This window comes from Primulina tabacum, chromosome 15 (assembly GCF_025594145.1).
Source record: "Primulina tabacum isolate GXHZ01 chromosome 15, ASM2559414v2, whole genome shotgun sequence".
Lineage (NCBI taxonomy): Eukaryota > Viridiplantae > Streptophyta > Magnoliopsida > Lamiales > Gesneriaceae > Primulina > Primulina tabacum.
Window position 1 is genome coordinate 38312718 of NC_134564.1, and position 13904 is coordinate 38326621.

Genomic DNA, 13904 nt, shown 5'->3' on the forward strand with positions numbered 1-13904 from the left:
TTTTTCCGATTTTGGTTTGGTTTTGGTTTTTGGTTTAGGGTTTGGGGTTTGGGGGTTGGGGGTTTGGGGTTTGGGGGTTGGGGGTTGGGGGTTTTGGGTTTCGGGTTTAGGGTTTAGGGTTTAGGGTTTTAGGGTTTTTTTTTTTTTTTTTTTTAATAAAATACCGCCGAAAGCGGGGGGGTTAGGCGGACCCCTACCTGTATATATAAACACAAAAGAAATACAAGATAAGGCCTAAAGAGAGGGGAGGTATACTAAGACCTCTCTAAAAGCGAGTCTAACAACATATAAAACATAAAGACATAAAACCTAGGGTGGCAAATACACGTGCCAAAATCTAATCCCTAGGAAAAGCGCATAATAAAAATGAACATATAAGAGCAGCGCTAAATACATCAAAACAAATCGAAACATGTCTAAACTGTAAAGATCCGACTCAGATGTAGGTGCAAAAGACAACCAATTGTACCCATCTCTGAGCCGTCTGTCGCTGTAAGTCCAACATGAAAATGGCGTCCTAGTCCGAGATCGGTCGCAATCCAGCTGAAGTAAGAGAAACTTCAAATCCCCAGAAGAAGGTGAAAACGTATGGAGCTCATAACGTCATAAATCCAAGCGTGACTGGAACGTTGATATAAGAGGTAGCCAAGAGATAACATGGAGAGCCACCAATGCACGTAGCAAAAGTAGAGAACATATAAATCCCGAAATGAATGGAGCTCTGGGCCAGAGAAACCACTGAGAGAGATCATCCAAAGCCACCATAAAACCCGGCAAGAGAACACAAAATATAGAAAGCGGCGGCCAAGGAGAAGCCTGCAGAGAGCGACCGCCAGAGAACAGGGTGGTCCAAATAAAAGCACCAATGGAGAAGGTGCGAGAGTCCACCCAGATCCAAAGAAACAAAGCACTCCAAAGAGACAGTACCTGCAAAGGAAAAAATACATATAGATATATATAAATATATATATATATATATAGAAATAGATCCAAATAAAGGAAGGGGCTGCAAATAGCTAAGAACATCTGTATCTAAGGTAGGGAAGCCCGGAGATATCCGAGCGGGTCAGTATGGATATGTGTCTGGGTAGTGAAGGACCTAACTCTAAGGTATAAACCCTAATGGTATGAGCCCTCGCCGCCAACGCATCCGCCACCGAATTTCCCTCCCGAAAAATATGTGAAAAATGAACCGCCCGCCCCCTCAAAAGAAACAGAATCCGAGTGACTGTATGATGAAGGTCCCAATGACACCGACGAGAACGCAGGATCTGAAGAGAAATCTGAGAATCGGTCTCAACCCAAAGGGGAAAAAGACCGAGATCGGAACAGATAAGAAGGCCCCTCCAAACCGCCCAAAGCTCCGCCCGGACATTGGTCCCGACTCCGATAAACTCGCTGAAGGAGAGCACCACCCTGCCAGAAGAATCACGCACAACACCACCGACAGACGACTCCCCAGGATTGCCCCTCGAACTCCCATCAACATTCAGCTTAAAGCACCCAGGTGGTGGACAGAGCCACCGGACAATCGCTAACCTATGGGTCCGCTGAAAGGCAACAAAAATTCCCAGCGATCTCGCCGCCTCAAAGGCACCAAGCCAGTGCTTGGGCTTAACAATGAAAGCAGCATGGGCAAGACGCAGATAAGACAAAATCTGAGACTTCACAGTCTCCCCAGAAATACGCAACTGACGGTGCTTCGCATCATTACGAGCCATCCAGAGAAACCACAAAACAATGAAGGGCAGAAACTCCTTGACGTGGCCCCCAGGTGCCCAATGAAGATTTCTCTTCCAAGCGCTAAGGAACAACCTGAGATCCCCTGTGCAGGGGATCCGGACACGAAATATGGCCCCAAAGAAATGCCAGACATAACGGGCTATCGGGCCATCAATGAAGACATGTGTAAATGTCTCCGACATATCACAACACTGGCATCGAGAAGCCAACTCAAAGCCACGACGTTGGAGCATATCATCCAACGGGAGCCACTGATGCCAAAATCTCTAAAGAAAAAAAGACATCGTGGGCCTCAACCAACGGCCCCAACAAGGAGTCAAGATATCAGAAACAGGGTCTCTCAATCGGACAAGCTCCCAAGCAGACCTAATCGAAAAAGCACCGTCAGAACTGTGAATCCAAAGCGCCAAATCAGGCTGGCCAAAGGCAATCGGGGTCAAAGTAATCGCCTCAGCAACAGAAGGGGCCACCACAGCACAAAGAAGATCGAAATCCCAAGCCCCCTCAGACAAAAAGTGAAAAACCCGAACATCACGGCCCCCACGGACCTCACACTGGCTGGACAGAGCAGTATCCCCAAACCATATGTCATCCCAAAAGAACACGTCTCCAAGGCCAACGCGCCAGCGAATGCCGGGCTCGGCGCGAGGTCTGATTCGTAGGAGACGACGCCAGGTGGGGGATATTAAACCACGAGGCAGAACAGAGGCAGGAGCATCCATCTGGCAATACTTCCGTAAAAGGAATCTCGCCCAGAGAGAGGAGCCCTGCCGAAACAGGAACCACAACTTAATAGAAAAGCTATCCACCAGATCTTTTAATCTGCGGAAGCCAAGACCACCCTCCATCACTGGGAGACAGGCTCGAGACCACTTGGCCCAGTGCCATTTCTTCTCCAGTGTCCGCGACCCCCAGAGAAAAGCGCTGTACCACCTGAAACAGATAAATCGGCATGGAGAGGAGCACACTGCGGATAAGGGTTATGCGGCTACCCGGAGAGAGCGTCCGGATCTCCCAACCCTCTAACTTCCTACGAACAGATTGTAGGAGGTGCTCAAAAAGGGAACATACTCGATTACCCCTAAACAAGGGGACTCCGAGGTACTTGAGGGGCAAATGACCCTCCGCAAACCTGGTGATGCGCAAAATCCGAGAGCGAAGTCGCTCAGAGCACCTCGGAGGCAAGATAACAGAACTTTTGACAGCGTTCACCAGCTGACCCGAACAATTCTCATAATGATGCAGTAAACCCATAAGGCGCCGCAAACTACGAGACCCACCATTGGCGAAAATAATGATATCATCAGCATAAGCCAGATGGGAAATCAGGATATCACAACCAGAGCGGTACCTAAGCTCAGGATGCTGCAGGTAGAGGCGGTCAAGGCCGCGCGATAGGTACTCCGCCCCCAAAATGAAAAGCATGGGGGACAAGGGATCGCCCTGTCTGAGGCCTCTAGTGGAACCAAAGAACCCCGAGAGAGAGCCATTGATGTTCACGGAGAAATGACAATGAGATATGCAAGCCGAGACCATCTCCACAACCCGCTCCGAGAAACCAAAGTGTCTCAAAACCTCGAAGAGGAAAGGCCACTGGACCCTGTCATAGGCCTTGGCCATATCCAACTTCAGGATAACATTACCGCCACGAGTGGGGAGAGTGAGACTGTGAGTGAGCTCCTGGGCTAGGAGAATATTATCGGAGATCATCCGACCCGGAACGAAGCCACTCTGATTCGGTGAAATAAGTCTCTCCGCCACAACCCTCAGCCGAGAGTACAACAGCTTAGAGATGATCTTATTAGTGACATTGCACAGACTAATCGGACGGAAGTCCGACCAAGCATGAGCACCCGCGACTTTGGGGATCAGAGTGATTGTGGTGGCGGTAAAACCCTGGGGGAGGGGAGAACCCCTGAAAAAATCCAGGACAGCATCAAAAACATCCTGATGAACAATCTCCCAACAATGCTGAAAGAACGCCGAGGAGAAGCCATCAGGCCCAGCCACACTATCAGGATGTATGGAGAAGACGGTCGCACGAACCTCCTCCAAAGAAGGGGTCACAACAATACCCTCATTCTCCACAGCAGAGATAACGGAGGGGAAGCCCGAAAAATCAGGACTCGCAAGCGCAGAGGGGTCACCAGTAAGCAAATGCTGGAAAAACGAGGCTCCCGACTGCTGAATCAACTCAGGAGACGTCAGGCATACCCCATTATCCCAGATGCGGAAAATCTTATTCGCCACCCTTTTCTTCTTCACCATGTTGTGAAAGAATTTGGTGTTCCTCTCACCATCCTCTAACCAGTGGCAAGCAGCTTTCTGTCTCCAAAAATCCGCCTCCATGGCGGTGACACGGGCCAGATCCTCATTGCGATCAGACAGAGAAGTCCAATTCAACTCAGAAGGATCAGCCTCACAGACAACCTCAGCGGACCGAACAGCCCTCTCAGCCTCAATGATTTTATCGAAAAGGTTCCCAAAAACATCCTGATTCCACCACTTGAGGTGATGTTTGAGGCGCTTAATCTTAGCAAAAAGGCGAGGCATACCACTCAAACTACAAGGCAGAAACCAATTAAGCCGAACAGTCTGCAAAAAACCATGATGCCGAAGCCACATACGCTGGAAGCGAAACGAGCTCGGCCCACGGGCAAAAACCGGAGCGGTGACCAAAAGCGGACAGTGGTCAGAGAAAGTACGGGGAAGATGTTCAACACGAATGGAGCTGAAATGATCACCCCAATCAACGGAGACCATAACCCTGTCCAACCGCTTCCAAATGGTCTTATTCGTCCAGGTGAACGAAGAGCCCTCAAAACCGGCATCAACCAGACCAGAATCCAAAATGAAAGTATTGAACTCCTCCATGGGTAGAAGCCTACCACCACGGGTGCCCAAACACTCAGATGCATCTCTGACTACATTAAAATCACCCCCAACAAGCCAAGGACCCAGAGCAGGCTTGACCTGAAGAAGGGAAGACCAAAGATCTCTGCGCTCAACGTAGCCGCAGCTGGCATAAACAAATGAACAAAACACCTCAGTCGGTAAAAAAGAGGCGGACACCTTGATGTGCAGGAACTGAGCATGATCAAAAACACACTCAGTCTGCACATCCGCGGATGAAAAAACCCAAATATTACCAGAAAGATTCGAAATGACTCTAGAAAAACGAAAACGGCGAGTCATGAATCTCTGGTCCAACATGATCATCGGCTCCAAAATGGCCAAAATCTTAATCTGATGCGCCTTCACATAAGCATGAAGCCGCTGTTGGGACTCCGAACTCCGAAGTCCCCGAACATTCCAAATGAGGGAATTCATGGAGATCGATGAGCAGAAGCACCCGGCCGCCGCTTAAACGAAACTCCCAACGCTTCCTTTTTCCTTTTATTCACGTTCGACATATCAGTATCCTGAGCACCAGAATCAGAATGTCGATCAAACCCCGTGTCGAGGTCATCAGCAGACATACGCTCGACAATCCGCTCACAAACAGGAGACCCCTGTTGAGCAACAAGTTCCTCAAGATGAGAGGAAACATCTGGAGAAGAAGGAATGGAAGGAATCGAATGGCAGCTGTGATTCTCCATGCACTGAACAGAAGTGCCAAAACCCCCCTCCTCAAACTGATGAACCAAAGACTGAACAGACACACAAGCCGTACCCGAAGTTAAGGCGTCAACAATGGGCAGACCCAAACTAATCGGGTCAACATCAACAACAGGAGCCTGATCCAAAGGAGCATCTCCAAGTAAACCATCACCCACAACCTCCAAGTGGGATCCAAGATCAGGATTAAGACCAACCAACTCAGTAGCGTCGCAACGCTGAGCCTCATCATGCCAGGGTGACAAAACCTCAAAGGCATTTGAGGAAGTAACTTGATGCGGAACATCAGGAACTGTAGGGGGGCTCCAGCAGGAGGACCCCTGTGCACAGGCCGCCTCCTCCGTCTACGTCTAGGGCCATCGCCATTTAAATGAAGCTGAGGCTGTGGTCCAGGATTAAAGACAGGAACAGCACCCTCCTGGGGTGTTTGTGCTTTGGGAGGAACTGGATCTTGAGATTTTTTAAAAACGGGTTTAGGCCTCGACGGCCTAGGATTCTTCCCGTGAGAATAACACACGGTAACTGAATGTCCCAGCATAGGGTTTAGGGTTTGGGGTTTGGGGTTTGGGGTTCGGGGTTTGGGGGTTTCGGGTTTGGGGGTTTCGGGTTTGGGGGTTCGGGTTTAGGGTTTCGGGTTTCGGGTTTGGGGTTTGGGGTTTCGGGTTTCGGGTTTCGGGTTTGGGGTTTAGGGTTTAGGGTTTAGGGTTTTTTTTTTTTTTTTTTTTCCGGAAAACACCGCCGGATGCGGGGGGTTAGGCAGACCCCTACCTGTATATATCCACAAAATAAACAGTAACAAAATACAGAATACAGAAAAAAAAACCTAAAAGAGGAGGTGGATAAAACCATAACCTCCTCAAAAAGGCGAAAGCAGTAGAAACATAAATACAAAGCAACCTAGGGAAGGAATTACAAAAGCAAAACGAACCCTAGAAGACTACCAAATAAGCGGCAACAACTAATCAAAAAGGAGAAGCGCTATGAACCACATGCTGAGGAAGACAAAATGATAATGGCGAGATGATCGCAGAGTCCATGCAAAAGCTCTCATCCCGGAGCTATCATCCTGGAGAGTCCAATAATGGCGATCACAGAGTAATATATAGATCGCAATCCCGCCAGAACAAAAGATATCTAGCATCTGAATCAAAAGAGCAGAGATCTCGATCCCATGAAGTAGGATTCTGACGAACATGTCATAAGAAGCAGAGGATCCTTTAGAAAGCACCCCATGAATCCACCATGACATCCAGCAAACACCTCTACAATAACTGATACGGCGGCCAAGGAGAACCAGCAGTAAACGCCCTCCAGGAACCATGAATGTGCCAAAGGAAAGCACCAACAGAAATAGGGCAGAGACCCACTCAGAACAAACAAGAATACACACATCATGTGCAAGTGTCTGGACCCACTTGCACAGACCATACGGAAGTGAAAAACAACCTCCAAGTACACTAACCTGCAATAAAATATATATATATATATGTATATAGATATAAATAGATATAGAGCCAGAGACCATAAAGAAAGAGATCCAAAAAAGAAGAAGGGGCTGTAAATGGCTAAGAGGATCTGTTTCTGAGGTATGGAAGCCCAGAATGATCAGATCTAGCAAGGGTGGAGATGTCTGGAGGTAGGGAAGGACCTAACTCTAAGGTGTACTGCCTAAAAGTATGAGCCCTCGCCGCCAAGGCATCCGCCACAGAATTCCCTTCCCGGTAAATATGCGATAAATGAACAGATCGCCCCCTCATCAACAAAAGAATCCGTGTACCAAAATGTTCAAGATCCCAGCAGCACCGACGAGAACGAAGTAAAAGAATGGAAATCCAAGAGTCAGTCTCAATCCAAAGAGGGAAGAGATGAAGATCAGAAGAAATGAGAAGACCCCTCGAAATAGCCCATAATTCTGCCCGGACATTGGTCCCAACTCCAATGAACTCACTGAAAGAAACCACCACATGCCCAAAAGAGTCACGAACAACCCCACCAACAGTAGAGTCCCCAGGACTACCTCTCGAACTCCCATCTACATTCAATTTAAAACACCCGAACGGCGGCCGCAACCAACGAACAATCGTCAGTTTACGAGCCCTACGCAACTGAACAAAAATCCCCATAGCCCTCGCAGCCTGCAAAACACCCCGCCAGTGCATGGGCTTAACAGTAGACGCAGCGTGAGCGAGGCGCAAATAAGACAAAATCTGAGACTTAACAGTCTCCGCGGAAATGTGCAAATGACGGTGTTTCGCATCGTTACGAGCCGTCCAGAGAAACCATAAAATAATGAAAGGCAAAAACTCCTTCACGTGGCCCCTAGGAGTCCACCCCGGATGCCTCTTCCAAGCACTGAGGAAGAGTCTGAAATCACTGGTAAGGGGAATACGGACATGAAAAACAGTCCCAAAGTAATGCCATACAGACCTGGCAAGAGGGCTATCAATGAAAATGTGCGTGAATGTCTCAGGCATCTCACAACACTGACATTTAGACGCCAGCTCTAAACCACGACGCTGGAGCACATCGTCAACTGGAAGCCATTGATGCCAAAACCTCCAGAGGAAGAAAGACATAGTAGGCCTCAGCCAACTGCCCCAGCAAGGAGTGAAGATATCAGAAACTTGGTCTCTCAAGCGGACAAGCTCCCATGCGGATTTCAGCGAAAAAACACCGTCAGAACTATGCACCCAAATAGCCGAATCGGGCTCCCCCGATGCAATAGGGATCAGAGTAATAGTCTCAGCAACAGAGGGTGGGACAACTGAGCAGAGGAGGTAAAAATCCCAAGCCCCATCCGAAAGAAAGTGAGAAACACGGACACCCCGATCCCCCCTAAGCAGGACCTGACTAGACAAGGGAACATCCCCACACCAGATGTCATCCCAAAAAGCAACATCTCCCACCCCAATTCTCCATCGAATGCCAGATTCAGCACGAGCCCTAATCTTAAGCAAACGACGCCAAGTGGGAGAAATGAACCCAGCAGATGAAACATAAGCTGGATGCACCAACTGGCAGTATTTTCTCATCATGAATTTGGCCCATAGGGATGAACCTTGACGAAAACGAAACCATAATTTAATGGAGAAGCTATCCACAATATCTTTGAGCCTGCGAAATCCAAGACCCCCTTCAGAGACAGGAAGACATGCACGAGACCACCTCGCCCAATGCCATTTCTTATCCAAGGATCTGGATCCCCACAGGAAACCATTGAAAACATTCTCAAGCCTCTCCATAACTGCCAGAGGTGGCTGGACTACCTGGAACATGTAAATGGGAACCGAAAGGAGGACACTCCTAAGGAGAGTCATACGGCTCCCCGGGGAAAGAGTTTTAAGCTCCCAACCCTCCAACTTCTTACTCACCATCTGCACAAGGGGATCAAAAAGAGAGCAAACTCTATTCCCACGAAACAAAGGAACTCCGAGGTATTTGATAGGAAAACAACCCTCCCCAAACCCAGTGATACGAAGGAGACGGGAACGAGTACGACCAGAACACCTCGGAGGCAAAATAATGACACTCTTAACTGCATTCACCAACTGCCCCGAGCAGTTTTCATAGTGATGCAAAAAATCCATGAGACTGTTCATCTCACGAGTCCCACCATTGACAAAAATAATGATATCATCAGCATAGGCCAGGTGGGAAAGAAGGAGATCACAACCAGATCGGTACCTAATCGCAGGATACTGACGATAAAGACGATCAAGACCACGCGAAAGGTACTCTGCCCCCAAAATGAAAAGAAGTGGGTACAAAGGGTCGCCCTGCCGGAGACCCCTAGTGGATCCAAAGAATCCAGTGAGTGAACCATTGATATTAACTGAAAATTGGCAATGAGAAATGCAGGCAGATATCATCGACACTACCTGCTCTGAAAAGCCATAATGCCTCAAGACATCCAACAGAAAAGACCATTGGACCCTATCATAAGCTTTAGCCATATCCAGTTTCAAAATAACATTGCCACCACGGGTGGGGAGAGAAAGACTATGAGTGAGCTCTTGAGCAAGGAGGATATTATCCGAAATCACCCGCCCTGGAACAAAGCCACTCTGATTCCACGAAACCAGCCTCTCCGCCACCTCCTTCAGCCGAGAATATAAAAGTTTGGAAATTATCTTATTAGTCACATTACACAAGCTGATAGGACGAAAGTCCGACCAAGCCTGAGCACCCATGACTTTGGGAATCAATGTGATCGTGGTGGCAGTAAACCCCTGTGGCAAGGGACTACCCCGAAAGAAATCCAGGACCGCATCAAAAACATCCTGATGGACAATCTCCCAGCAATGCTGAAAGAAGGCCGAAGAGAATCCATCAGGCCCCGCCACACTATCACGATGAATGGAGAAAACAGTCGCCCGCACCTCCTCCAAAGAAGGAGGGGCAGCAATATTTGCGTTCTCCAAATCCGAGATCACCAAGGGGAAATCAGAAAAATCTGGGCAAGAAAGCACAAAAGGATCCCCAGTAAGCAGGTTTTGAAAAAAGGCGGCCCCAGACTGCTGAATAAGCTCAGGGGAAGTAATGCAAGAGCCATTATCCCAAATATGAAAGATTTTATTAGCCACCCTTTTTTTCTTGACCATATTGTGGAAGAGTTTGGTGTTCCTCTCACCATCCTCTAACCACCTACAAGCGGCTTTTTGCCGCCAAAAATCCGCCTCCATGGCGGTAACCCTAGCAAGATCTGCATTGCAATTGGACAAACTAGTCCAATGCAAATCCGAAGGAGCAGCCTCGCAATCTGCCTCAGCAATCCGGACAGCCTGCTCCGCCTCAGCAAGTTTGGCAAAAAGATCACCAAAAACACTCTTATTCCACCACTTCAGATGGCTTTTGAGGCGCTTCAATTTCACAAAAAGACGGGGCATACCGTTCAAATGACACGGTAAATTCCAATTAAGCCTCACCGTCTGCAAAAAACCATGGTGCCTGAGCCACATGCTCTGAAAGCGAAAAGAACTCGGCCCACTAGCAAAGACCGGGACTGACACAAAAAGAGGACAATGGTCAGAGACCGTACGAATGAGGTGCTCCACACGAATAGAATGAAAATGGTCACCCCAATCAACAGACACAAAAACCCGATCAAGACGCTTCCAAATGGTCTTGTTCGTCCACGTGAACGAAGACCCCTCAAAACCAGCATCTACTAACCCAGAATCCAAAATAAAGTGATTAAATTCTTCCATGGGAAGCAACCGCCCACCAGAAGAACCCAAACACTCCGACGAATTCCTGACTACATTAAAGTCGCCACCAACAAGCCAAGGACCCTGAGCAGGCTTAACCTGAAGCAAAGAATTCCAAAGCTGTCTGCGCTCAATGTAGTCACACTTAGCATAAACAAAGGAACAAAAGACAGTGGTCGGCAAAAAAGTAGCAGAAACCCGGAAGTGAAGGAATTGAGTGTGATCAAAAAGACACTCAACCATGACATCCTCAGCAAAGAAAACCCAGATATGACCCGAGGAGTTCGATATAACTCGAGAAAAACCAAAACGACGAGTCATAAAACGAACATCCAGATCAATCATGGGTTCCAAAATAGCCAAGATCTTGACTCTCTTATCTTTAACGTGGGCATGTAGCCTTTGTTGAGACTCCGAGCTCCGGAGCCCCCTGACATTCCATATGAGAAAATTCATGGAGAATGGGCACCAGAACCGCCCTGTCGCTTTTTACGCGACCTATGAAAAGCATTCTCCTTCCTTTTCTTAATATCCCCCATATCAGCATCCAGAATACGACCTTCAGACCTACAGCCATCACCCGACTCAGAATGCCGATCGAATTCCTGATCAGTATCTCCAGCAGATTCCAGCCGGAAGACCAGCTCACTGACAGAAGGACCCTGCCTAGCAACCAATTCCTCTACCGTAGAGGAAGCATCATCAGGAGACAAAGGAACAGAGGGGATGGAATGACTACTGTGATTCAAAGTACAAGGCCCCAGAGAGCGAAACACAGGCAACTCACTAGTAGACGGGACCCCAATACCATCCACACAATCATCCAACTGTAACCCTCCATCAATAACCTCATCACTGAGGATCACACCCTCAACAAGAACAGACTCCAAAGGATCCTTTCCAGAAGACCCAACACCGGCATCCTCCAGATGACCACATGGAGGGTCCATATCAACACAATCTAATCCAACAGGATCAGGCTCCGCGCCCTGCCCATGCGAGAGCACCTCAAAAGGATTCAACTCAAGAGGATTCTTTCTTGGAAGAACCTGCCGAACTGGCCTCTTTCTCCCTCTACGTCTGGGACCCGTGCCAGTTTTCTGAAGCTGAGGCTGGGTCCCCAAATTAAAACCAGAATTAACACCCCCTGGAGGGGCAGACTCTGTAGATGGGGGAGACTGGCCAGAAGCACGGTCAGCAGGCTTAGGACGAACAGGTTTGGGATTTTTTCCATGGGAATAACAAACACTGGTCGAATGACCCAGCATTTTGCAATCCATGCAGTACCCGGGGATTCGCTCATAAATGACTTCAATTTCTTGAGCATGATCACCCCAACCCACCCAAATCTCTTTGACTGGCGGTTCGAGCACATTAATTTCAACACAGACGCGAGCAAAAGCGCCTCGAGAAGAATCTGCAGTATGATCATCCATCTTCACCGGTTTCCCCACAATTTTGGCCAAAGCAAAGAGACTTTGCTTAGAAAACAAATGAAGGGGAAGACCCCGGAAGCGGATCCAAACTGGGGCAATGGGTGACTCCTCCTGAAGATTAAACTCTGGCGTCCACTTAGAGAAGCGGACCGACAGAGGTCCAACCTGCATAACCCCCTTGGTCCAAAAGAACGCATAGTCTTCTTCACAAGCAAGAGTGAGAACAAGAAAACCCCGAGGCATGAACTTTAAGTCAAAAGATCTAACTAGTCCCAATTTAGCAAAAGCCGCAGAAATACCAGAATTTGGAACTAGAGATCGATTCCCTGAAATTTTTCCAACCAAAGCAAATTTGAAAGGTTCTGCTAGGGTAGAAATAACCTCATCCGGGAAGAGAATACCCGGTTTTCCATTTCGAAGAGTCGGCACAGGCATGTCATTCATAGAGTTGTGCAACTCATCAAAGCTTTTTTTGGCCGTCCGAGGGGATGGTGGAGTCAGGATATCACGAAATGAGACAGTAAGCGGAATAGGAACACGCGTACCTGGTTTGACCGTTTCAGCACAAGGGTTGACTGCCGAGTCAACTCGTCCTTCATGGTGATTCGACTCGACCGAGTTGACTCGTGAGTCACCTACCGGAGCACCACCATGGACCGGCGACGGTGAGGGGAGTCCAGAACCGGGACCAATTCGTGCAGACTCGGGCATTGGAGGGTCCGATTTAACCAAAGGATGTGAAGAAACTCGATTTTGCCCTAGAAATTGGGCGTTTCCGACCGGTGGCCGGAAACCAGAATTGAAGATGGCAAAATGCGACCCATACCTGGACGATCAACCCCTAAAGAGGAATTGAAGAAAGAAGCCGGAATAGTGCCTGAAATCGGCGGTGAGAAAGACGGCAGTGAGGCGTCCAACGGCGAGTTCTTAGATCTGAAATTCACGGCTGATTTGAACTCCGATTGGAGTGATTCATGAACCATTGGAATCGTCTGGACGAGAGGGTCACAGATTGGGGTCGGGATGGAACATTGGATGTCGGAGTTGGCCGGAATCGACGAAACAAGCGACGGCTGCGCAGTGAACAGTGACTGCGGAGCTTTGAACGGAGATGACGCCGGAACGGGGTAACTGGACGGTCGCGCAGGTGCCGGAAATGAAAGATGAGGGTGAGGCGAAGAGAATGATGTATGGCCAGTACCAGGAGGAGCGACGGTTGCCGGCGCCGACGACGGGGAGAAACCGCCGCGATTTTGACCGGGGAAAATGAGTGGGTAATCGGACTCCATTTGAGCTGAAATTTTGTAGGGAGGGTCGTCGTGAGGTGGCGGTTCAGATGGGGTGGTTGGCCGGCCGGGATCCGGCGGCGGTGGCATGGCGGGTGGGTAGGTGCGTGAATAGTGACGGGTTTAGTGTGTTTTTCTCACCTTTTACTGTGTGTTTTTTTCAGAGAAAATTTTTTGGGGGCAAAATGGTTTAGGGTTTGGGGTTTGGGGTTTGGGGTTGGGGGTTGGGGGTTCGGGGGGTTCCGGGGGTTCGGGGGTTCCGGGTTCAGGGTTCAGGGTTTTTTTTTTTTTTTTTTTTTTTTTAACTAAAACACCGCCGAAAGCGAGGGGGTTAGGCGGACCCCTACCTGTATATATAAACACAAAAGAAATACAAGATACGGCCTAAAGAGAGGGCAGGTATACCAAGACCTCTCTAAAAGCGAGTCTGACAACACATAAAACATAAAGACATAAAACCTAGGGTGGCAAATACACGTGCCAAAATCTAATCCCTAGGAAAAGCGCATAATAAAATGAACATATAAGAGCCAGCGCTAAATACATCAAACAAATCGAAACATGTCTAAACTGTAAAGATCCGACTCAGATGTAGGTGACAAAAGACAACCAAT

General features: G+C 48.5%; 2 protein-coding genes across 2 annotated transcripts; both read right to left on the bottom strand.

Annotated features, from left to right (window-relative positions):
- Nucleotides 1–603: 603 nt before the first annotated feature.
- On the bottom strand, nucleotides 604–1925 carry LOC142526195 (uncharacterized). The gene is made up of 2 exons (XM_075630443.1): nucleotides 1119–1925; nucleotides 604–927 (listed from the first exon to the last, which is right to left on the bottom strand). Exons 1-2 carry the CDS (start codon nucleotides 1923–1925, stop codon nucleotides 604–606), a joined length of 1131 nt encoding a protein of 376 aa, XP_075486558.1.
- Nucleotides 1926–5069: 3144 nt separating this feature from the next.
- On the bottom strand, nucleotides 5070–11024 carry LOC142526196 (uncharacterized). The gene is made up of 6 exons (XM_075630445.1): nucleotides 10586–11024; nucleotides 9741–10363; nucleotides 9405–9641; nucleotides 9240–9294; nucleotides 7010–9193; nucleotides 5070–5653 (listed from the first exon to the last, which is right to left on the bottom strand). Exons 1-6 carry the CDS (start codon nucleotides 11022–11024, stop codon nucleotides 5070–5072), a joined length of 4122 nt encoding a protein of 1373 aa, XP_075486560.1.
- Nucleotides 11025–13904: the final 2880 nt, after the last annotated feature.

Coding starts and splice junctions, on each gene's coding strand:
- LOC142526195 (XM_075630443.1), bottom strand. CDS start 1,925: ATGTCGGAGACATTTACACATGTCTTCATTGATGGCCCGATAGCCCGT. Junction 928..1,118: donor CGAGGGCTCATACCATTAGG/GTTTATACCTTA, acceptor TTTCCTTTGCAG/GTACTGTCTCTTTGGAGTGC.
- LOC142526196 (XM_075630445.1), bottom strand. CDS start 11,024: ATGAATTTTCTCATATGGAATGTCAGGGGGCTCCGGAGCTCGGAGTCT. Junction 9,642..9,740: donor CCCCTCCTTCTTTGGAGGAG/GTGCGGGCGACT, acceptor ATTGTCCATCAG/GATGTTTTTGATGCGGTCCT. Junction 9,295..9,404: donor GTGGCTTTGTTCCAGGGCGG/GTGATTTCGGAT, acceptor AGCTTATGATAG/GGTCCAATGGTCTTTTCTGT.